Consider the following 25,761-nt stretch of genomic DNA (forward strand, 5'->3'; position numbering starts at 1 on the left):
AGGAGTATTAGGAACAAGAAGGAAGAGTTTTTGGCCATGGTTAGCACTTCCAGGCCACAGGTTGTTGGTATTAGTGAAACATGGCTGACAGAAGATGATAAAGCTAGTGGGATTGAATGCGACGGGTATAGCGTGTTCAGAAGTGACAGGGTGAAGAAAAAGGGGGGGAGAAGTGTTATTGATGATAGCTGATGAGCTTCAGCCAAGGAGTATAGAAGTTGAACTGCAGGATGGGGAAAAAAGCACATTTGAGGCTGTTTGGTGTGAGATAGAATCTAGCAGAACAAAATATACAATTGGGTGCTGCTATAGACCGGGTGATGGAATGGATGGTGGGGATAGTATGCATAAGCAAATAGAAGAAATGAGTGGAAGGTGGGTAATTATTATGGGTGATTTCAATTATGGTAACATTGACTGGAAAGAGGAGAGGGCACATGGGAGGAAGGAATTGGATTTTATGCGGTTATTAAGGGACAACTATCTACGGCAACATGTATTGGAAAATACCAGGGGGCAGAGAGTGCTGGACCTAGTAATTGCAACTGAGAATGTGGCTGTAACGAACATGACCATGTTGCCACCAATCGGTGAGAGTGACCATAAGGTCATGACTTGGGAGGTGGCTAAAGGAGTCGAATTTACAATTAAGACAGGGTACATGTGGAATTACCGGGCTGGTAAGTATGACAAGCTTAGGTGTGTGCTTGGCTCAATGCCATGGCATGTAAAACTGCAAGGGCTGGATGTTGATAGTGCATGGGAGGTGGTTAAGAACTGTTTGCAGGAGGCAATGGTTGACTGTATACCAAGAGTCTGAATAATAAATCAAGTAGGGGTTAAATGGATGAATAACACTATTAAGCTTGAGCTGCAAAAAAAGAAACAATTGTGGAGGGAATTTAAGGAGAAGGGTGACCATCAGGCGCAGGAACAGTATAAAGCTCAGGCCAGGATGGTAACAAGGGTGGTAAGAAAAGCAAAAGCAGATTACGAAAGGAAATTGGCCACGCAGGCTAAAGAGAATCCCAAACAGTTTTATCAATATGTTGCGAGTAAAAGGAAAAATGCTCATGGTAGAATGATCTTAAAAAATGCTGAGGGTAGAGAGGTAACCGAATCAGTCGATATTGTGGAATTACTGAGCGAGCACTTTGCAAGAGTATATCATCCAGGTGGTGACTTTGCAGGAATGGAAGAACCAACAACTTATACTGGAATTGTGATGAATGAAGTAGAGGTAACTAGTCTATTACAGAACCTCAATGTCAATACATCTGTGGGATTGGATGGTATACCAGCTCGTGTTGTATGTGAAGCGGCAAAAGAATTGTCAGTGCCCTTGACCATTTTGTTTAATTTGAGCCTCGGGTCTGGGTCAGTCCCAAGGGGGTGGAAAGAGGGGAAAATAGTTCTGCTGCATAAAGGTGGTTCCAAGGCTGCTGTTGAAAATTACCGGCCAATCAGCATAACAGGAATCATTATCAAGGTCTTAGAGAAAATAGTCAAGAGGAAAATACAAGATTGGATAGAAGAAAATGGGATACTGTATCGGGGACAGCATGGTTTTGTGAAGGGTAGGTCATGCCTCAGTAACTTGCTCACGTATTATAACACAGTGACGGCTGAACTGGATAAGGGTAATGGGTTTACAGTGATTCTACTGGACCTTGCTAAGGCCTTTGACAGGATACCACATGGAATTCTAATCAGTAAATTGCAGCATATGGGAATGGACATAGGGTTGGTGAGATGGATAGGAGGGTGGTTGACGGAGAGATATCAGAGAGTGGTTTACTCAGGAGTAGAGTCCACAAGACGGCCTGTGACTAGTGGTGTGCCACAAGGATCTATTCTTGGACCACTGCTGTTTAATTTGTTCATAAATGATATAGGAAAGGATCTGAGAGGAACAGTTCATTTGTTTGCGGATGATGCGAAGTTGGGTAGGGCAATAGTGAATGCAGATGACCTCAAAATTTTGCAGGATGAGTTGGATAGATTGGAGGTCTGAGCTAAGGAGAATGGATGTCAATTTAATGTAGCAAAATGTAAGGTTATGCATTTTGGGGTGAAAAGATTGGCGGCAGTTTACTGCATTGGTGGAACCATGCTCCAGGAAATTGATGAGGCACAAGATTTAGGAGTGTTGGTGGATAAGGAATTGAAATTTAGGGGACACATTGCAAAAGTGGCCAAATCAGCTCATCAAATCACTTGGTTGCTGAAGAATACGTTGACAAGCAGGTTATTGTTCCTCTGTATCGAGCCTTGATAAGACCCCATCTCGACTACTGTGCTCAGATTTGGTCACCTAGGTTTCTTCTTGATGGGGAGGAGGTGGAGAGGATCCAGAGGCGAGTGACCAAGATGATAGCAGGTCTGTGGAATGAACCTTATGAGAACAGGTTGAGGATTTGTGGGTTGCAAAAATTGGTTGATAGGTGGAGGAGGGGAGATATGATTGAGACATTCAAATTACTGAAGGGTTTCTATAAAATTAATTCAGAAGATATTTTTGAGAACAGGGCTGGTTGTGGGAGGACTAGGGGACATCCATGGAAACTGGGCAAAAGTGTGGTTAATAAAGGTGTTAGAGCTGGGTTCTTTACTTTTAGAGTAGTGAATGAGTGGAATGCGCTCCCTGAGTCTGTGGTGGATGCTGTGACAGTGAATGAGTTTAAGGCGAGGTATGATAGATACTGTATGAATGTCGAATAGTTGTGATGAATATGATTTGGGGCCTCCCTTGATGAGTCTAATGACTCCCTGGAGTTGTCCGTAATAATAGTAATAATAGTAATTATTGATGAAACTACAGTAGGCATTAATTTTAATGCTTGACACACACATCAGAATGATGCTCACCTGATTCAATGCATCAAATCACTTTCATTTTTCCTCAATGGTAAGTGATTTTCTGTTTTTTTTTTTTATTTTAGCTGAGGAAGATTTGAATCAGATGTATTTTGATAACATTTTTAATTTATTGTTTTAAATATGTTTAAATATATTTTTTAATTTATTGTTTAAATATTGTTAATATATTACTAAAACCTTCACTGTTCTAGCAGTTCACAGTAGACCAAAACATAAACTGTTTTGTAATCTCTACCCACAGTGCCATAGAATATGAAATAAAAGACAGTCGTGAATGTTGCATTTATTCTTTTTTTTCCTCCTCTTTTATTTTGTTGTTTGTTTTTGATTTTTTGCTGATGATTTTGAAATGTTCATTAATCTAAATCTTCATAAATAGAGAAAATGTGAAATGAGGACTTTCTGTAATTGAATTCATAATATATGCATTCAGTTAGATGCCATCTGAAGAGGCTTGCATGACCTCTTGGTAATTACCAAGAGGTTACTTCATTCTTCAATGATACCAGTTCTGCAGAAGAAAGACTTTATAGGTGCACTTCTAAGTTCTGACTGGTGTAACTTTTTCTAGGCCTTTTTTATGTTGTTCCCACCTATGAAAGGTTATTTGCAAACCTATATTACATTTGTACCATCGGTGGGCAAACGATATTTGTTTCTTTTATTTATTTATTTTTTTACAGTCTGGAAACCCTGCTCTAGAGACCAAATATGAAAATTTCAAGCCACTTCAGGTCTCCAATAAGTGAGACAGTGCTCTCACAACAGGCAATGAAATGCATCTCCCACCTAATGACAATCACAAACACCCATACCCATGGCAGGATTCAAACTACAACCTTTTGGCTGGGGAGCAGGTATACTAACCACTTAGTTGACCAGGCCTGCAAAATTTGCAAGCATCTTTGACATAGAAATGCATGTTTTTCTCACAGGGGAAAAAAAAAAATTATCATGCAACTTAGCAAAATTGAAGTGCACATACTCATGTGCATACGTTAAATACTTGTTAGGGGAGCATTTCCTCTTATCCGTCTTTACTCAACTTTGGCAATGGGTTAGAGTTGGAGACTGACTTCCTGTTGATTTTCAAAAGTTAGGAATTTTTAAGACCTGCATATTCTTGAGAAATATATAAGTAATAAAGGATTATTATTATTTTATTATTCTAATTAAATATAATTCATGTTTTTATTAAATTCTTTTAATTTTATTTCTGGGTACTGAAAGTTGAAAGTTTAGCAGGTATAGACTACATTGAACAAACCTGGTCATTGTTTAATAAAACTTATTTTCTACAGAGACATTTAAGTAGGATTGCCTTAGAGATGTGTCCAAGAAAAATTAAGTTTTTTTCCATAGCTTGAATAAGACAGATCAAAAATTGTGAAATAGTATCATTTTTGCAAACAGTTGATAGAATGAAGATAGATAATTATCCATGATAACCACAATATGGGCATTTTATCAGCAAATTGTAACATGTTAAAATACTGCACATATTAGGAAAGTATGATAACCATTTAGTAGATAAATAAAAGATCTTTTATTTTTATTTGCATGTTCTAAGTGTTTTAAATAATGGTTTGGATATGGAAAATTAATATACTTTATATGATGCAGTCGGCTTTCAGATCCAGTAAGTGGAATGGACCATGAGGAATTTTGGCACATTCTAGCCCAGTACAAGTTTTCTCTTGCATTTGAAAATGCAGTTTGTGAAGATTATATTACAGAAAAACTGTGGAGACCTTTGATTGTTGGATCTGTTCCAATCTATTATGGATCTCCTACTGTAAAGGTGAGCTAACAGTAGTAATTTTGTTAGGATTCATTGTTTTCTCTAGGAAATGAATTAAATGGTTATTTGAATGTAACTCATCCCTCACAAATCAGTCGTCACTCCTCCTAACCATTCTATCACTGAATGGGTTTCAGAAATGAGGCAAATAATTTTCTTTCATAGTCTACTTTCGTCTTGCATGAAGATCTTATATCTAATAATAATGCTTTATTTAAAGAATAAACTAAATATCAGTTAAAACTTTTCAGGTTCATTGTTTTAATCAGCCCAATGTAACTGATATTTTTCAGTTCATAATTTCCTGAGGAACATGGACTTCAATTATCAAAACATTGGAATAGGTCAAAAAGCTATTGACCATATAACATGGAAGGTTTCCTTCAAATGCCTGCCTGGTTGGCTGGGTGGGTAATATATCTACTCTCCAACCAAAAAGGCTGCATGTTCAAATCCTACCTTGGGCATGTATCTTTATAATTGTTTTTAGATGAGAGATGAATGTCATTGCCCAATGTGAGATCACTGCCCCATTGATTGAAAGTTTAAAGATGGCTTGAAAACGTTTCATGTTTGGTCTCTGCGAGGATGGTCTGAAAAATTCTCAGTCTAACAATGAAAAAACGAATTTATAATTTCTAAATTATTTTTCTTTTTCAACATAATCTCCCTTAAGACTAATACATTTATTCCGGTGCCATTATCCCGTCCCTGTAGTGGTTTTCAGTAAGATCTGCAAAATACCCCTCTACAGCTGCAATCACCTCTTGATTCGAAGAAAAACACTAACCAGCAAGGAAGAGTTTTAGTTTTGGGAAGAGATAGAAGTCAGAAGGAGCCAAATCTGTGGAATAGGGTGGATGTTCCAACAATTCATAGTGCAGATTCTTTAATTTTCCCATTGCCAAAAACACCTTTGTGGGCAGGTGCATTGTCCTGATGAAAGATGATTTTTTTCGAATGATATATGCATGTAAACACAAGAAAGATATTTAATTAACCAAATATTTCGGTCTGGAAATAGCAGACATCCTCAGTGGTATTACAAGAACAGTTTTAAAAAAATACAAGCTAGAATACTAACAATAGATCGTTAAAAATAGAACATGCCGCATGATGTTATATCACTAAGTATTAAGTATAAAACGGAATATTTTGAAGTAGAGACATGATTGAAAAAAAAAAAAAAAAAACATTAATGAGTAATCTTGATTAGACTTTCCCAGATTTTTGATATAGATATACAGTCATTACGATTCAGGTTGGGACGATGGAGCAAGGCCTCCACGCTTTCCTTGAACAAACATTCGAACCTATAACGGGATCTATGTAAGAGGCGAGTCCTGGACCAAAAGATGCTGTGGTCAGTTTCAGTCCCATGTTGAGCCAATCCAGACTTTTCAGGTTTGTTGTGAAGAATGGATGATTGATGTTCTTGGATTCTTTTTTTTTTTTTTTCAAGAGAACATCCAGTCTGTCCAAAATAGGAGAGATCACAGTTGCAAGGAATTTGATAAACGTTGAGCGTTTCTTTAGGAGAAGGAAAATGAGAAGACAATTTGTTAATTGTCTTCTCATTTAACTATCTAATTTTAAAGAAATATGATTTAACAACATATTTCTTTAAAATTCTTGCGATAGGTTCTGAAATACCGGAGATATAAGGAATAGGCACTCGACGTATTGAAACTTTGTTGTTTTGTGGAGAATTATAAGAATTGAGAAGATGTTGAGTACTTTTTTCAAAAAAGCCATTGAGTTTCATGTGTTGTTGGATAGTAGAAAGTTCTTTCTGTAGATAATCAAAAGTAGAACAATTAGTTTTGGCTCTTCTGATGAGGCATTTTATAATTCCTGTTTTTTGACATGGATGATGGGCTGATTCTTTAAGAATATAATGACCTGTGAACGTTGGTTTCCTGTATACTATACTGTAGTTGTAAGAATATTTGAAGGTGACCGGATGAGGAGAACGTCTAAAAAAGATAACTGGTTGTTTTCTTCTATTTCCATAGTAAACTTTATACGATGATGCAAGGAATTAATACTGTTTAAAAAAGAAGGTAAAGAGTTTTTGCTGTGAGGCCAAATAGTAAAGATATCATCTATATATCTTACCCAAAAAGATGGTTGAGGGAAAATAGATGAGAAGAGGACTTTTTCTAAATGTTCTAAATAAAAGTTGGCTAAAGCAGGAGAAAGAGGACTTCCCATGGCCGTTCCTTCTACTTGGCTGTAAAATTTATTTTGACATACAAAATATCCAGAATGTATTACGAAATCAAATAGTTTTATAATGTCTTGAGGAAAGATGTCAGCAAGTAATTTTAAAGTTTCCTTGAGAAGTACATTGGTATATAAAGATTCTATATCAAAGCTAACCATAAGATCTGTAGGTTGTAATGAGACATTTTTTAATTTTTCTAAGAAATCTGAGGAGTTTTTTTAAAAAAGAATTAGAGTTGCCAATGTAAGATTTCAATAATTTAGCTAGATGTTTGGCTATACGGTAAGTAGGAGAATCAATACAATCTACTATTGGATGAAGAGGATAGTCAATCTTATGGATTTTTGGAAGGCCATAAAATCTAGGAGGTCTTGCAAAATGAGTTTTAAGTCTTTCAATTGTGTCTTTATCTAAACTGATGACTTCATCTAAGAGAGAATTTAATTTCTTTAGTTGTCTATTGGTTGGATTATAATCAATTTCTTGATATGTGGAGCGATCTCGGAGCAAAAGAGAAAGTTTTCTTCTGTAATTTGCTGAGTCCATAACTACTGTTGCTTTTCCCTTGTCAGCTTTGGTGATAATGAGGTGATTATTTTTTCTCAAGGACTGTAAAGATTTCATTTCAGAAGGAGATATGTTGGAAGGAGGAAATTTGGCCTTAAGTAGAGAAGAAGCAACTTCGAGGCGAAGAGCATTAGCTTTATCACTAGTTAGATGATTGAGATTCCTTTCAATGTTAACTAGGAAATCTAGATATGGTATCTTATTTGGAACAATAGAAAAATCATGTCCTTTTGACAGGATGAGGGTTTCGTTTTCAGTCAAAGGACGTCCGGATATATTGACAATCCAATTATCTGACGTTATGAAGGGCTTGGATTGTTTAGATGAAAGAGCTTCATATTTTTGGTTTAGATGTTGACTTAGTTTATTATATGCTCGTTGAGTAGACGTTTAGCCACATTTAGAACTATGTGTGAAAGATGTGGATCCAAGTTTGTGAAAATGTAGGTGCGAAGATCAGAAATATGAAGACTGTGAATAGCAAGATCACGTTTAGCAGCTTTAAGTTGGTTACGGATTAACGATAAACTGGTGTTCCGGTATGTATCTTTATACATACCAGATACACCAGTATAAAGATACTGGTGTATCTTTACTGTATGGCCGCACAACAAAGACTCCTTACCTTCTTTTTTAAACAGTATTAATTCCTTACATCATCGTATAAAGTTTACTATGGAAATGGAAGAAAACAACCAGTTATCTTTTTTTAGACGTTCTCCTCATCCAGTCACCTTCAAATACTCTTACAACTACAGTTTACAGGAAACCAACGTTCACAGGTCGTTATATTCTTAAAGAATCAGCTCATCATCCTTATCAAAAAACAGGAATCATAAAATGTCTAATCAGAAGAGCCAAAGTAATTGTTCTACTTCTAATTTTCTACAGAAAGAACTTTCTACCATCCAACAACACACGAAACTCAATGGCTTTTCCGAAAAGAGTACTCAACATCTTCTCGATTCTTATAATCCATCACAAAACAACAAAGATTCAATACGTCGAGTTCCAATTCCTTACATCTCCAGGATTTCAGAACCTATCGCAAGAATTCTGAAGAAATATGAGTATTCACCTATTAACAAATTATCTTCCCATTTTCCTTCTCCTAAAGACAAATGCTCAACTATGTCTCTTCCTGGAGTTTATCAAATTCCCTGCAACTGTGATCTCTCCTATTTTGGACAAACTGGACGTTCTCTTGAAAAAAGAATCCAAGAACATCAATCCTCCATTCATCACAACAAACCTGAAAAATCTGGATTGGCTCAGCATGGGATTGAAACTAACCACAACATCCTTTGGTCAAAAACTCGCCTCTTACATAGATCCCGTTATAAATTTGAACATTTATTCAAAGAAAGCGTAGAGGCCTTACTCCTTCATCCCAACCTGAATCGGAATGACTATATCTATATCAAAAATCTGGTTATCTAATCAGGATAACTCATTAATTCATATTAATTTTATGTTATTTAATATTATTAATATCTTTATTTCAATCATGTCTCTGCTTAAAAATATTCCCTTTAATACTTGGTGATATAACATCACACGGCTTGTTCTATTTTTAAATGATCTATTGTTAGTATTCCACCTTGTATATATTTTTTAAAACTGTTCTTGTAGTGCCACTAAAGATGGTCTGCTATTTCCAGACCGAAATATTTGGTTAATTAAATATCTTTTTTGTATTTACGTGATTATATTATTCAGATTTAACATTAAACCATCTTCCTGTACTTCATTGGTGTGGAAATCTGAGAAGAGGAAACCATCAACCATGACATAGCAGCCACTTCTCATTAGGATTGGTCAGACTTACCAAATTGTACCTCAGCAATCACAAATGAAGGGAATTAGATTGCCTGAACACAAAAGCAGAGTAGACCAGGGCTCCCTGCTATCACCTCTGCTCTTTGCCATCTATGTGGCTGACATCTCATGCATAGTTTCCACCACAGTAGTCCTATTGATCACTGTATTAGCAAATGTGTATTGCAGTATCATCTGCGATCACTGTTGGAGATGATACTGCACTAATGGTCCATCCCAGCAACCTAATTTTGGTTAGATTAATAATCAAAAAACTGTAAAATGCAGTCTTGGAACTAGAACAGTGGTTCAAAAAAAAAAAAAAAAAAGGCAAACTGATAATGCAGACAAGAGCACTGCAGTATTATTCAGTGTTCCCTGGAGGGCAAAGTTGCCATGTTTGGCACTCCCATTTCATAGCAACCAGTAACTAAATACAGGGCATTTCAAAAGGTTATAATACAACTTTGCAGGAGAACAGAGAATAACTTGGGAGATGTACAAAAGCTTAGTGATTATCATAATTTTGTGAAACACAACAAATTTTTGTCATGTAATTATGACAACACTAGATGGCGTGATATGTAACACTATTTGAAAATAACTTTCGATGGTGCAGAGTGTGTTTTGGTTTGAGGAAACGAAGTCTGCAACACAAGTTCAGAGGAATTTCTGCATGTAATACAGCAAAGAACTTCCTAGTAGACACACAATGTACACATGGCACAAGAATTTTGTGGAAACAGGCTGTTCTGTGCATCATCCAAAGTTAACAGGAAGGCCGCGTGCTGCCAATGCTGTTGTGGAAGAAGTTCGGGAAAGTTTTTAGAGAAGCCTTGGAAAGTCTACCAGATGGCCATCTCATGAAATTGGAATTCCACACGTCACTGTGTGGTGTTAAATTGTGAATGAAACTATGTTGTGTAATTTATTTTTTTTCATTCACATTTAACATTGCTTATTATATATTAATCATGATTTGTATAAAAATTATTTATTGTTCCTTAATTAAGGATTACTATTTAAATATTTATTCTAAACTTAACCTACTATTAATTTATTAAATAATAATATGTCTAGAATTTATGATAACTAAAATATATATATGATGTAACAAAAAGTGTTATTATAAATAATTGTATACGTAATGAAAAAGCTGATTAAGTAGCTCAAATATTCTGTTTATTCTTATTTGTAAAAATTTAACGTTATGTAATCACTTATGTAGTAGTAGAGCGTTGTATTACATTGGCGAAATGTTTGCGTTCATGGGTTGTCATGGAGACGCATGAAATAAACAAGCACGAATCGAAGAAGGCGTGACCTGGGAACGAAAAGGGAAAGAAAGTCAATAAGAATTTTAATGAAAGAAAAGGAGAGAGTTTTGCGGAGCCTGAAGGAAAGTAGGATACAAGAAAAGAAGTGAAAGAAAATTATAAATTCTTTAGGGCAGAAATTCATGAGAAAAGTGTTTAGAAGTGAGCAAAAACGTAGTGAATCATATACTCAGCTGCAAGTGAAATCAGCTGTTGTTGTAGAGGAAAATTGATGTCGTAATCGGATAAATAAAGAACTGGACATTCAATGGGAAATTCTGATTAGTTCCAGTTAGTCTAGGATTACGTCTTAATTCTATGTTGCCCTGAGAAGAATTATAATGAATTTAACTAGTTGGAGAAAAGTAAACAAGGAAAGATATCAGTACCTTATTGCTGTTGTTTAGAGTAGTGAAGCGCGATTAACAGTAGTTCAGTTAAAGCGTTGGAGAATTTTATTTAATGTGTTCTGCTAGCTTAAATAAGTTAATTCATAAGTGTGCTCACAATAAATTGATGTAGTGAAGATTGTATCTGGTAAGAGTAGTCATACATGTTTGTTTATTCTAACATTAACTATAACGTATCTTCGAAGTTCAAGGTCCGAAATAAGATTGCTTGGAATATTGTCTACCTTGATTAGTGCCTGCTGTGAATTTAAACATTAAGTACAACTGATAGATATGTGCAGACTGATCAAATGAGAAGTTTTGTTTTATTAACTTGAGTTAAGAAAGCTTGTAAATTTGAAGCTGTGAATTGTATGTTAAAGTTTAGAACATTGAATTGGAATGAGTGACTTAGCAAGATGTATTAAGTTATTTGTATTGTTTCATTTAAAGGTAGAATTCTTGTATTTGTTATATATCATATATTAAATGTTTTATTTTGTTAATCTAAATATTGTGTTTGCCTGAATTCCCTTTTATTGCACCGTTCATAAAAAATTCGAATCTTGCGGGTGCCCCAAGTAGAATAGTAAATAATTCGGCCTAAATGAGAAGACTGCTAACTTAATTAAGAATTGATCCTACTGTTTTATATAGACTAATCTAATAATAGGGTGGCGCAGTATAATTATAAATTTCCCTACTTTTGGATCGGTGATCAATTTACAATTAGTTGTTTTATTAATAAGAGTGACTTGAAACAAGATGGTAGATTAGAACACAACATGAAAATAGAACGTCACGACAGTGGCTTGTTTTACAACAGTATTACATTTAAGGCTGCAAATTTAACCTCGTACAACATTATAAGAAAGACGATAAGAAGATTCACCAGGATTTCTGTATTGAATGATCAGTTGGAGAGAACAAAATAAGGAATTTTTTTGTTCTTTTTCAGTGATGAGTGCACTTTTCACATAAGTGGGCAAGTAAACACTCACAACTGCAGAATTTGGGAAGCAAAAATCCACACCCCATCGTAGAACATGTTTGCGACACCCCTAAAGGCTAACTTTTATTTTTTGTGCCATAAGCAAGAAGAAAGTGTATGCACTCTTCTTTTTATCAGTCTACCATCACTGGTGGTGTGTATCTGGACATGCTACTTGGATACCTACTACCACAATTAGACGATAATGACCATGACGGATGCTTAGATTTCCAGCAAGACAGAGCCCTCCTTATTACCTGCCAGATGTGAGGTCTTACCTCGACAGTGTATTGGTAGAGGGGGCACCTGTAGCATAGCCACCATGTTCCCCCTACCATTATATTTTTTCTTGTGGGTTTTGCAAAAAATTGAGTGTTTGTACCACCACTACTAGCCAATTTGGATGAGCTGTGTTCCAGAATTACTGCTGCCATTGCTGAAGTTACAGCAGATATGCTCTGCCACGTGTGGCAGGAAATTGATTATAGATGGGACATTTGCAGAATTACTGGAGGAAGTCTTATCAAAATTTAACTGTCTGTGTTGAAACTTCAAATGGTACGCTACATTTGCACAGTAATAAAAATTGTTCATCTATTGCTATATACCTTCTATTGTCATTCAAAGTTGTATACACTCTTTTGAAACCTTGTACTTAGGGATACAACTAAAATAAAGGGCTTCATGACTCTTATCAATCATCTTTGCTCAAAAGTACAGGTACCCATTAGGCAGCTGTACCCATTACTAAATCATTGTAGCCAGCTAAGCACAGAATTTTAACTTCTCATATACAAGATGCTAATCAGGCCAGTCCTAGTGTGTTCATCTGCATGGAGTCACTAGATTCAAATGTTAGCAAACTACAGATAATCCAAAACAAATGTTTATGAATAACGTTCAATGCACCTTGGTTTATAAAAAACATACAGCTTCACCAAGAAGCCAATATCCCTGATATCAAAACTTTCCTACATGAAAGAGCTGCAAACTTCTTTACAGATGCTGCCATCCTCCCTAACCCATTAATCCACCAAGGAGTAGACTACAGTAAGCATGATCAAAACACAAACATCGTTTTGATCATGCTTACTGCAAACCATACTACTGACTGAGTCAACTTTTTTAAACCCACTGCCAGAATCCCAAAATGGGTGAGCTAAATGCACAAGAATATCCCAATCTGTTATGGTTTACCACCTAGTAATAGACTAAAACAAACAAATGTCCCCCCCCCCCCCTAAAAAAAAAGTTTCAATATCTTTTCTGGGTCTAGCTTCCATTATGACATTTAATAATGTACATCCTTTGGACTTGTTTGCTTCTCGGGGAGTAGAGTGGTTCTGGTCAGTGGTGGGTTTTTGGCTGTCACTCAATGGAGCCACCACTGAGTTTCCTGCCCTGGAGTTATTCAAGTTAGGAGTGATGAATTTATGTTGGAGTGAAACAGCACTAAGAAAGGATTAAAAATGTTATTTAATTCTTTCAGTATTTCATCTCAGTCACTGAGACATCGTCAGGGATTACAATATGAGACTTGTAACATACACACGAAGGGAACACAAAACTAAATGAAACAGGTGGACGAGACTAGAGTGCTAATTAAGTGGGACATCCTCTGTGGGCATCTGTTGACTGCCTGAGATGTAAACTGGGTTCTCAAAGTATTGGTGTTTCTCATATTTTGGGAAGTTTTATGCAACCATATTTATTTAGATTAGGTTGATTTTTGAGAGCAGCTGCAAAAATAGTCTTCCTCTTCTAAATTTACTGTGGTGGAGCATAGTGGTCTTTTCCAATTGATTTTATTAACTGTATCTAAAGCATGGTTCACAAGGCTCAATTGAATAGTCATGACTGTAGATGTATTTTTTTGTGTGTTCTTCCAAGTGGATGTTAACTGATCTTCCTGTATGTCCATAGTAGGCCAACTTGCAGAGTACTTGCTGTCCATTTTGGACATTTTTCTTGGAAGCACAAAATTTATAAACAGATAGAAGGTATGGGTTCTCCCCCTCTTACCCCCTCCCTAGCCAATTTTTATGGAATTTTTTTTTTTTAAACGTGACTCAGCTTCTCTCAAACCCCTCTATCTCTATATATTCTCCATTTGGCCTAATTCCCAGACACATTAGATTTTTTTCCTCTCTCACCTTAAGTCTTCACCCTAGAATACAGTTTACCATGGAAAAAGAAACTAATAATAGTTTCGCCTTTGTAGACACCTTGGTAACACATGTACCCAATGGTAATCTGTCCTTTTCAGTCTACAGAAAGCACAGGCAGATACATTCACAAACTTTCTCACCCCTCCCCCTCAGCAATATGATATAATTAAAACACTAACCACTAGAGCCTATAATCTTTGTTCCAGTGAGTCCTTAATCATATACACCACACCTTATCTAATGGTTACAGTTCCCACAGTATCAAAAAAATAACCAGTCCTTCCCCCAATTCTTGATCTTCAGAAAGATTTTAGTAATACCATCATCATTCTGTATGTCCGAGGCACTTCAGAAAAAATTGCCAGAATCTTAAAGAAATACAATCTCTATATAGCTTTCAATCCCTGCCGAAAGCTTGCTACCTTCATACGTTCTACAAAAGATCATCTCTCTCCTCTCTCTGTGCCTGAAGTACATAAAGTGCCGCCCTGTTCCTGCAGGTTGACCTACTCAGACAGGAAAATCGGCCAGCATCTGCTTGGAAGAACATAAAAGATATATCTGCAGTCATGACTATGGTCAGTCAGGCCTTGCAGACCATGCTTTAGATATAGTTCATAGAATCAATTGGAAAAAAGACCACCATGCTCCACTGCAGTAGATTTAGAAGAGATAGATCAATTTTGAAATCTTCAGCTGCTCTCAAAAATCAACCTAATCGAAATAAATATGATTGCATAAAACTTCCCAAAAATGGGAAATCCTAATATTTCGAGATCCCAGTTTACATCCTGGGCTGCCAGCAGGTACCCACAGAGGGCGACCTGCCTAGTTATGACTCTAAGCTTTCATCCACGTGTTTCACTTAGTTTTGTATTGCCTTCGTGTGTATGTTACAAGTCTCATGACATCACAAAATCATAGTGACTGAGATGAAATATTGGAAGACTTTTTTTTTTCCTCCTCTGTTTTTTTTACTTTGATATTTTAATTTTATTTTGCTGGTGCTACACACATATGTTATCACAGAATTATATAAGTGGATATTAATAAGATTGCTAGTAGTCAGTTAATATCTCCATTACAGGATTACTTTTGGCTTCATCATGGCTGCCATAATTTTATAGTAGATCTACTACAACATTTCATTTTCTGATAATGTAGAATTGCTTCTATATCACAGGATTATTTAATTGTCAGTCTTATGACACACAGAGTTTTTTTGTTCCCTTTGAGATAATGGTACCAATTCTTCCAAAGATGCAAACTCTAAGAATTGAAATTTCAGAATGTGAAGAGGCAAGTGAGTAAAGTTTCATGTGTGAAGACTTAAGTGATGGGAGGACATTGTGTTGGAGGTTTAATGGAGTATTACAGCACTAAGAAGGGATCAAAAACTATTTTAATTCTTCTGATATTTCATCTCAGTCTGAGACACTTTCAGGGAGTACAAATGAACACTTATGGTAACACACACACACAAAGTCAGCACTAATAAATGAAACATGTGGATCTCATCCTAAAGACCTATCTAAATGGAACACCCCTTATTGGCATTTGTAGGCAGCCCAGGTTGTAAATTGGGATTGCTGAGGATTAATATTTCTAAATTTTGGGAAGTTTCCTGCATCCATATTTATTTATATTCTCTGCTGATTTCTGAGTGCAGCTGCAGATTCTGGAATCTGCAGCTGCACTCAGAAATCAGCAGAGGATATAAATAAATATGGATACAAGAAACTTCCCCAAATGTCCAGGTTTGTGTGCATGTAGATAGACAAACAAAACCAATCTGATTGGTGCATTTTGCAGTTATAAGTACCAATCATTATATGAACATAACTAGAAAAACAGTTATGTTTTTCATGTACAAAGGTTCACAATGTACAAAGGGTCACAATCATGTATTATACACATTATAATAAATGCAAATTGGAAAGGTATTCCAGCACTATAATAGTCAATCTTTTAATAAGATAGTTAAAAATTTATTGGAATGATATTTTCATGTTTTTGGTGGAATACAGTTTTTGTTTTACATACTTGATTTTCTGTTTTATTTCTTTACAGGATTGGCTTCCTAACCCTAAATCTGCTATTTTAGCTGTGGACTTTCACTCGCCTAAAGATCTGGCTAATTATTTAAATCAGATAAATTCCAATGATACAGAATATAATTCTTATTTAAATCACAAAATAAAAGGCATGGTTACCAATAACTTTTTAAAGCACTTCCTGAATAGAAGACAGTGGGGTATTAACAATGACTTCGAAAAAGGAAATTTTATTGAACATTTTGAATGTTTAGTTTGTGAGAGAGTATCACGTAACTTACGAGCAGAAAAGTTGGGATTTCCAAGTTCCAAGTTTCAGACAAATATAAGCCATTATGGTTGTCCAGAGCCTGTGTCATCTTTAACAGGACAGCCAGATTCTCATAGTTGGTGGCTAGAAATGCATCATAAAGCTCTCTTTGAAGCTCAAGCTTTACAGCAGCTGTTGAATGAAGGGCATAATTTTACTGCTGATCAGTTTTATGGTCGTGTTATCAAACTACTTGAGTTGAGTCATCAGAAATAATGTATGTATATGTATATAAAATGAAATTGCACTGCATTTTTTAATAGTCTAGTTTTTCTTAAAAATCATTTAATTTATATAGATATATAAGTATCTCATTAGTGCAATTACAATGGCATAATGATAAAACAATTTTGATACAAATATTATTTACATCTTGAAAATACATATTAGTTGTATAGTTCATTATATACTAATAAAACTGCATTTCTTAGCTTTTATTGCTAATAATTACCATTGGCATTTGTTTGTTTCTGTATAATTATAATTTCTGAAGTTATAAACATGTCATTATAAAAAAATATTTAGGAACAGAATTCTTAGTAATTTAACTTCAGTTCACTTTCATTTATTTAAGATTGCTTATTATCTATTGAAAATATAGCATTAAAAAAATCAAAATCAGGCACCAAAGTATATTATACCACACATGCTATAATAAGAATTTATACAAATCAGTCATATTGAAATATGGTAAATTCCAAAACATCTGGGAAGATCCAGATGGGAATAACAGTTGAGATTTCTGGAACTAAGCTTCATATAGCTCCTTAAATTGATGTGAATCTATATATAAAAAATAGCAGCTGGTAAGCGATAATGCTGTACTGATTTCGGGAAGTAGCTAAATATATGGATGTTCCACTATGAAAAGTTATGTGCTGAACTACAAAGCTGGACATTTTGACAAACTCAAGAGAATTCTCTGTTTATCATCACAGTATCACTTAATGAATGAGGATGATGTCAATTATGCATAGAAAAGCTTTGAAAAGATGCTTAAATGATGCAGTATCTGAATGTCTTCTTAGAGTTCAAAGAACAAATAGGGTGAGAGTAAATTGGATGTTTTAAACCTTATTAAGCAAGAGATTCATAAGAAGAGGACAATGTGCAAGGTATATCATCAGAAAAAAAGGATGAGAAGATCTGTATTTATAAAGTACAGGCCAGAAAAGTTACAAGTATTGTATAGAAAGCAAGGTCAGAGAAAAAAAGAAGTTGGCTGTGCAGGATAATGGCAACCCAACAAAAATTTTATTGGTATGCTGCAAGTAAAAGAAATAATGAATGCAGAAGAATAACTTTACTGAACTGAATGCCGAGTATGCACTGAAGCTGAGCATGTCAGAAGCAGGTGCAGTTGTTGAAATCTTAGCAAAGTGAACAAAGTGCTCACTTTGCTAAGTGAGTAGCGGTGAAGATTTTAGTGAAGTTGGTAAGAACTCATACAGAAGTTGGTTAATAGACAAGCTATGCTTTGCATGGAACTATATAGGTTGCATAATGATGGAGACATAGGTTTACAAAAGCATAATTACGGAGGCTTGGGTTTACATAATGAAGAACAGATGATTTCACTAAAGGGAGATTGTTTCTGACATTATTATAAAATGTGAGCAGTTTGCTCTCATTTTATAATAATGTGATAATATAATAATTATAATTATATATAATGTCATAGCTGAGTTGAATAAAAGGAATGGATACGGACTTTGATAAGGCTTTTGACAGGATACAACATGAAAGGTTGTTGCATAAATTAAAGGATATAGAATTGGAATATAACGATGGACTTAGATAAGTAGGTGACTGGCAGACATATATCAGAAAGCTGTACATAGGGGTATGGATCTACCAGATTTAAGCTGACCAGTGGTGTCCAGACCACTGAGCAGCAGTTCAAGGACTGATTACCAGAGATCAGTCCTTGGACTATTGTGTTCAATCTATATACTAATGATGTTAGAAAGGGCCTGACAGGTGATGCAAAGGGTAGATAGGATAATCAGGGACACTACTGATAGGTAGCACGTAGACAGTGACTTCAGCAGGCTGGAACTGTGGGAAGATGATGGCTATCAATTCAGTGTTGACAAGTGTAAAATTATGCACTTTGGTGAGATGAGATTTCCAAACACATGTATTGAGATTATGCTTGAAGAAACTGATGTGGTAAAGATCTGGGTTATGGTGAATAGGAAGTTCAAAGGTTACTTTGCAAAAATTACAAATACAACTCAGAGGATAATTGCAATGCCAGAATGAACATTGACATGTAAAATTAATCATTTTGCTTCTTTATAAGGCTTTTAAAATACTGCAACTGGATATTGTGTTCAGATTTGGTCTGCTATGTTCTGAGGGGATAATGAACTATAGAAAGAGTGCACAGACGAGTAACAAAAATGATATCAGGAATATGGAACAAATTATGAAGGCAAGATTGAATATATGTGAACTGCAGACTCTGGTAAACAGGAGAAGGAGGGATGATATTATAGATGCCTATAACATTTCTGAAAGGATGTTAATGAAGACTAGTTAAAGGAATATTTCATTATATGGAAGAAAGAAGAGGATAAGGAGCATATGTGGAAGTTGAGTTTATGTACAGTGAAGGAAAGGGTGTTGGATTTTTCTCCCAGAGACGAGTGAATGGACCAGCTTGCCTTTTAAATTGGTGAGTACATCTAGTGTGAATGAGTTTAAGAGGAAGTATGATAGCTGTGTGGGTTATGTATGCCTCTCTCGATGAGTCCTTCCCCTAGAGATCTTATGACGATGATAATAAAAGTTAAGCCTAGTAGAAATGGTGCAGCTGCAGTGTAATCCAACCCCCCTAAAAGCTAATGGATCCAATAAAATATATAAATTAATATTTATTTTGAAAACTATACTGATGAAAAGGTACTCCTAAAGAGAAGGATAATTACCAAGGTTTTCAGAGTTGCATGTTTGGTTAATTTTAGAAATTTTTAAATAGTATTACTGAACTTAGAATGGTTAAATAAACTAACTCTAAGGAATGAGTTTAAACAAATACAGCAAATAGCCAACCCTTACTATAGAAAACTCCTTAAGAAATCACTGTAGCAATCCATCCACTAAACAAAGGAATCATTTTTGTTTAGTGGATGGATTGCTACAGTGAATTTTAGCCCCAGCATTGATGTTGGGGCTTTGGTTGAATCAGTTCATCAGCTTGTTAATAGTGCACTTGTTCACTCTGATGGAAAGGATTAGGAATAATTTTTTGTCATGAACTATGTGTAATAAAAAAAAAATAATTAATTTTCTAACTTAAAATTATGTAGAATAAATTAATGCAGTAATAATAATAATAGTGTTGATTTACTCACATTTGTATAAATTTTCTTACTACATTTCATTGGAGATTACAATTGTTTCACATGTTACAACCATTATCAGTTTTTCATTTTTAAGAGGAAAATGTAATAGAACACACACACTCTGTAAAACTACGTAAATGCACCTAATTGCCACAATGTAGTTGGCCAGGTGGATAGTTTCTAAGCTCTTCAGCCAGTAGTAAGCTACAGATTCAAATCCTGCTATAAGGCTGGATGCTCATAATCCTTTAGGTGGAAGATTTCATTATCTGTGTGAGAACACTGTTCTGCTTATTGAAGATCTGATGTGACTTGAAAAGGTTCCATTTTTGATCTCTACATAGGATTTACACTTATGTAAAAGAAACCTTATCCTCCCACATAAATCTATGGTACTATTGTAGTATAGATTTATGTGTATGTAGTCTAAATTCAGGAGTATTCAATAAATCTAATTAAAAACACTAGCCTCAAAGGCCACTGACAACCAATAATTTGAACAGGCATTACACTTGAGGTCTGAGCATATCTGATTACAAGACAAATATTTATTGGCCACATGTGTAACATGCTATTAACATCCTTTGAAAACAGTGTAATGATATTATGTTTATGCTAGCAACTTGAAGGATATCTAATAGTGTGCATTTTAAGTGGTATAGGAAACCAAAAATTTTTTGGAGAAAGATTATAACAGCAGATTTTAAAACTCATTTTATACTTAATATGATAAAATCATGATGCTCCTAAAATTTGATATTAAACTGTAAAAAAAAAAAAAGCAATGCTATTTTGGTAATGGAGCAGCCCCTTTTATGTAGCTAGGTTACCAAAATAGTTTTGTTTTTTTCAATTTAGCAATTAATTTTATGTTTATATAGTGAATATTAATTTTTCTGTTAAAAAACAAACTTGCCAGACACTGTATTGTATTAAGTGTATTCCTATACATTAGCAAGGTAAAATATTTGTAGTTTAATTCATGTAGCTATTTGATAGTTGCTGTTATTTGATAATATCTAATATTTTGGACTGGTAAAGTATAAATTTATTTGTTTTATCATATTAATAATAGTTGCAGATTATCATCAACCTGTATGCATCCTTATCCTCAGTGTGTACAGAATACTATGATAGTAATAACATTAAGTTTATTACAGTGGACAATCACTATAATGAACCCTTAGACACCAGAGACATGGTTCATGATAACATAAAGTTCACGATTGGGAATTTAGGTTAAAAATATTAACCCTCTGCACCATACTCCATTCCCTTGAAGCAAAAGAAATCACAAGGAAATAAGCTATTATGAAAAATGTAACAAAGAAAATTGCAGAAAACAGAACAAACGAAATTGTGAGAGATAAAAGAAATAATTTCAAATAACATAAAAGAAGTTGCAAAAAACATAACGAAATCATGGGGAACAGAACAAAGGAAATTGTCTGAAATAGAACAAAAGAAATCAATAGAAACAAATAAATCACAGGAAGTTAACAGACAAAAAATTGTAAAAAACATGAAGGAAATTGCCAGAAATGACCCCCAAAAAAAATTGCCTGATATAAAAGAAATTACAGGAAATGGAATGGTGGGAAATTGTATATTGATGACAGAACACAAAAGATTAGCAGGAACCATACATAAAGCACATAGAAAGACAACACGAAAAAGTACAAATGAAAAAACAATACAGCCTGAGGAGGTGGGAGGAGAAAGTAATAGACACGACTGGTATGAATGTCATCTTCCTGATTAGATAGATACCCAATGATGTACAGTTAGCATAAATTGACTGGTATGAATGTCATCTTCCTGATTAGATAGATACCCAATGATGTACAGTTAGCATAAATTGTACCGTTCCCTTAGAACTTATATTCAGTATATTTTTAATTCAAAGTTTAAATAAAAGTTATGAAATGTGTTTAAGTAGCAGTTCATTTTGTGTTTGAAAGACTTCAAAATTCTAAATTTCTGATTTAGAATGTTTTAGTTTTTTACTTAAATTTTCACTTTTAATTTTAAAAACCTAAATTTTTACAGTTTGCACAGTAGTTTATTATGAAGATAGATGTCACTTACCTGTGATGAATTGTATGGTAAATGATATGGAAACAAAAATTCTTGGAATAGTGAGATTACTAACAGAAGAAATATCCTTGCATGAGTAGATGCAATGGCTATAGGCAGAATAGAAAGATTGGGGGAGTATTGTCAGTGACTGCAGAGGAATTGAAGCCAACCAGAATAAAGAAGCAAATGGTGAGGGTAATAATACATAGTACAGGCTCAAAGTTACTTGGTGTGAAATAGAGGTATAATAGGACCCTTCAGATGACTGTAAATGACAGTCATCTGAAGAGGACCAGGAACTGCAATAATGGGACTATCATTATGTGATTTCAGCTATGTGGATATAGGTTGGAGAAAGTATGCAGCACAAGAGGAGACTTTTTGAAGTTACTGGGGGGGCTTTTCATTTTAGTGGGTGGCAGATGACATAATGTATACATAATGGATAGTGATACAGTGCGTAAGTGGAGGATTAAGTATATAAATGATGGGTTATGTGGGTGAAGCATCCTTACATGAGTTGTTGGAACTTCTTGGTGGTATTGCATATTAACTACCTTAATGGAAAGGATTGATGGTGCAAGAATATTGGATCTCGTATTTGCATTTGACAATCTATGTATAAATGAAGTAACTATTTTGCCTTCAGTTGGATAGAGAGTGATCTTGCTCTTTTAAGTTGGTAGGTGGTAAAGCATGTGAGAGCATTAATTAAAAAATGATGTTATGTGGAGCTGTAAAGCATATGATTATGATCAACTGAGAAAGCAGCCTAATGCAGTGCCTCAGCATCTAAAACCTAATTGTAGAGGAATCAGTCTATCAAAGGCTTTAGCAAAATCTGAATATACTACTGTGTATGCATCTCCCTTGTCCAATTCATCTGTCACCTTGTTATAATAAGTCGCTTGCTTAAACACAATCTGCTTTTAGCAAACCCATGGATAAAAGTGTATGTTGCTGTTATCAACTTAGTTCTTAATCCTGGCTCTCACTAGCTTCTCTAATACCTTGACCACAACCTCAGACAAACAGATTGACCTGTAATTCAAAGCCTCAGTTTTATCCCCACCATTATGAAGTGGGACAATTTTACCCACTTTCCACTCCTTTAGAACTAACTTGGGCCAGTCTTAGACTCATGTTAAAGAGGTATGTCAGTACAGTTAACTCATTGGGACATTCCCTCAACACACATGGTGACATATCATCAAGTCCTACAGCCTTATTGACATCAAGTTTACTCAATTCCTTATATACATCCTGCTTGCCCATTAGTGGCTCCTTCTCCCTTCCCACGGCACTCAAGTTCGACATAATGTTACTTTCATGAGGATGAAATACTATTATGAATTACTCATTTAATATCTCTATTAGATCTTCCTCAGTGGTTATCATTCTACCGTTTTCTCCAATCGGTATCATCCTTCAATAATCTTTCTTCTATTGGCCACATATTAAAAAAACTTTCCCTATGATTTGACCTCATTAGCTAACTTCTGCTCACACTGCAGAAAGTGCTACCTTACCAAGCAAGTCACCTTTTTTTCTTTCTTACGCTTTGTTCTTCTCATGCAACTGACTAAAATTAATTATCACTAATTTTATGCTGCCTTCATAATGCCTTCTACCAAACTGCATGCTTCATCTCTTCATTCATCCATTTCATAGCTACATTGTTTGACTTTCTGATCTTGGGAATGCATTCAGATATTGCTTTGCCAGACAGTTCTTGAACAGGTCCTAAGCAGTATTGATCTCTTTCCTATCCAGTTACTCATTCCATGATATAGTTGCAAGTTAGTCATAATCACCAGTCTTATATAGTTCTACATATATCCCTTTCTCATTTTACAGAAGTCCTTATATGGTTGGTCACTACATAAGAAATCACTTCATGGTCACTTTCACCATTTGGAGGAATGGTGAAAGTGACTGCTGGTGAAATGCTGCACTGAGCTGGCAACCATCATTCCTCCACTTTCTTTGATAGAAACCTTAAGAGTGCAAAAATCCTCTACTCAATACCATAGCAGTCCTATGTCAAAGAGTTATATTTTTCATAAGTGAACTATCAGTGATTCACTAAGTGTAAATTACTAAGCCATAGGCAGGTCATTGTTTGGTAATTTACTCACTTTTGTAAGAGTGGCAGTTGAATTGAAAAATGGGGATGGCTGCATAATGATACTGCTGCTGCACTTTGTAAAGACATCTTGCATGATAGTACATTAAACTCTATTACGTAAATTGAAGCAAACAGGGATTATTATTATCATTATGTGATACATTGAAAGACTTATCATGGGAGGGCACACTATTTCACTACACAACTCACTGTCCCCTCTTCTTAATCCTCCAACTACACAACAATATTACTACCATCAACACGCAATGTTATCTACTGCCCACTACCACCACAACAGTTTTTTTTTTTTTTCCCTTGTAAATTTCATGTATTTTCATGGGCCAATTTTCCTGTGTTATAATAAATTTAGTTTAATCCTTTATCCAAGTGTGAGCAAACAAAATGTGTGCCTCAAAGTATCTTCAGGACTGGGGTACAACACCGGGCAACTCGTGGCAAAGGTGAACCAAGCTAACATCACTCCTATCTCAGTATCTCCCATATTGCAAAACACATCTCCTTGCAGATATGTATAATGTTATGCATTAAGGGAAGGGCCACTACCCAGACTAGTTTTGACCTTTATTGAGGTCTCTTCAGTGGGAGCCAGGCCCAGAAGTGGAGATACCAGGCAGAAGCAATAGCGAGGTCATCTTTACCTATAAGAGTTGCCAAAAGGTGTGCCACCTTTTTATTAAATTACTCACTAAATGGATTCAGAGAAAGATGTTGAAAGTTTATTTTCACACTTGGATAAAGAATTAAACTAAATTTATTATAGTCTAACCAAGTGAAAAATAAACTTTCAACATCTTTCTCTGAATCCAGAGTAATTTAATAAAAAGGTGGCACACCTTTTGGCAACTCTTATAGGTAAAGATGACCTCGCTATTGCTTCTGCCTGGTATCTCCACTTCTGGGCCTGGCTCCCATTGAAGAGACCTCAATAAAGGTCGAAACTAGTCTGGGTAGTGGCCCTTCCCTTAATGCATAACATTATACATATCCACAAGGAGATGTGTTTTGCATTATGGGAGATACTGAGATAGGAGTGATGTTAGCTTGGTCCACCTTTGCAACAAGGTGCCTGGTGTTGTACTACCTTACCCCAGTCCTGAAGATACTTTCATGCACAAACTTTGTTTGCTCACACTTGGATAAAGGATTAAACTAAATTTATTATAGTCTAACCAAATGAAAAATAAACTTTCCTGTGTTAGATGAAAATTTGTGCTTTGTAAACCACAGCTGTTTGATTTGTACATCACTGATACAGGAAGTGATCTGAAGGAAAATATTTAGTTTGTTAATGATGCAAAATTGAGTAGGACAAGAGTTAATCAAGGCATTGTAGAGTCATCAGACAATAAGCTGACAGTATTGATAAAAGATAATGGATGCCAGTTAATGTGAAAAAAAGTATATAAAGTTATGTATTTTATGATGAAAATGTTACAAGCTTTCTACTAGATTGACAGAACTGTACTCCTTGAAATTGATGATTCAGGGTGTTAGTGGATAGGTAGTTGAAGTTCAGAGAGCATATTGCAAAGGTGGCCAAGGTGGCTCATAGGATCAACTTGTCAAAGAACAAGCTGATAGAGATAAGGTTATGAAGCTCTGATACAGCCACATCTGGATTATTGCACACTGATTTGGTCATCACATGGTTTCTTGGGAATG

The 25,761-nt window shown here is 35.2% G+C and overlaps 1 protein-coding gene across 3 annotated transcripts in view; it reads left to right on the forward strand.

The window, feature by feature from the left end:
• Positions 1-25,761, forward strand: part of FucTB (alpha-(1,3)-fucosyltransferase 10) — a 167,922-nt gene that overhangs the window by 129,383 nt on the left and 12,778 nt on the right. For 2 of the 3 annotated variants that reach the window (XM_090393841.1, XM_090393824.1), the window contains exons 6-7: positions 4,504-4,681; positions 16,228-16,738. In XM_090393841.1, the coding sequence (XP_090249967.1) occupies positions 4,504-4,681; positions 16,228-16,737 (688 nt within the window). In that variant the 3' untranslated portion in view covers position 16,738. Of the gene's footprint in view, positions 1-4,503; positions 4,682-16,227; positions 16,967-25,761 lie in introns of those variants that run through there. The other variant, XM_090393832.1, reaches the window with a different exon arrangement.

The sequence above is a fragment of the Typopeltis vanoorti genome, chromosome 1 (genome assembly GCF_054136105.1).
Source record: "Typopeltis vanoorti isolate ZY-2024b chromosome 1, IOZ_Tvanoo_1.0, whole genome shotgun sequence".
Lineage (NCBI taxonomy): Eukaryota > Metazoa > Arthropoda > Arachnida > Uropygi > Thelyphonidae > Typopeltis > Typopeltis vanoorti.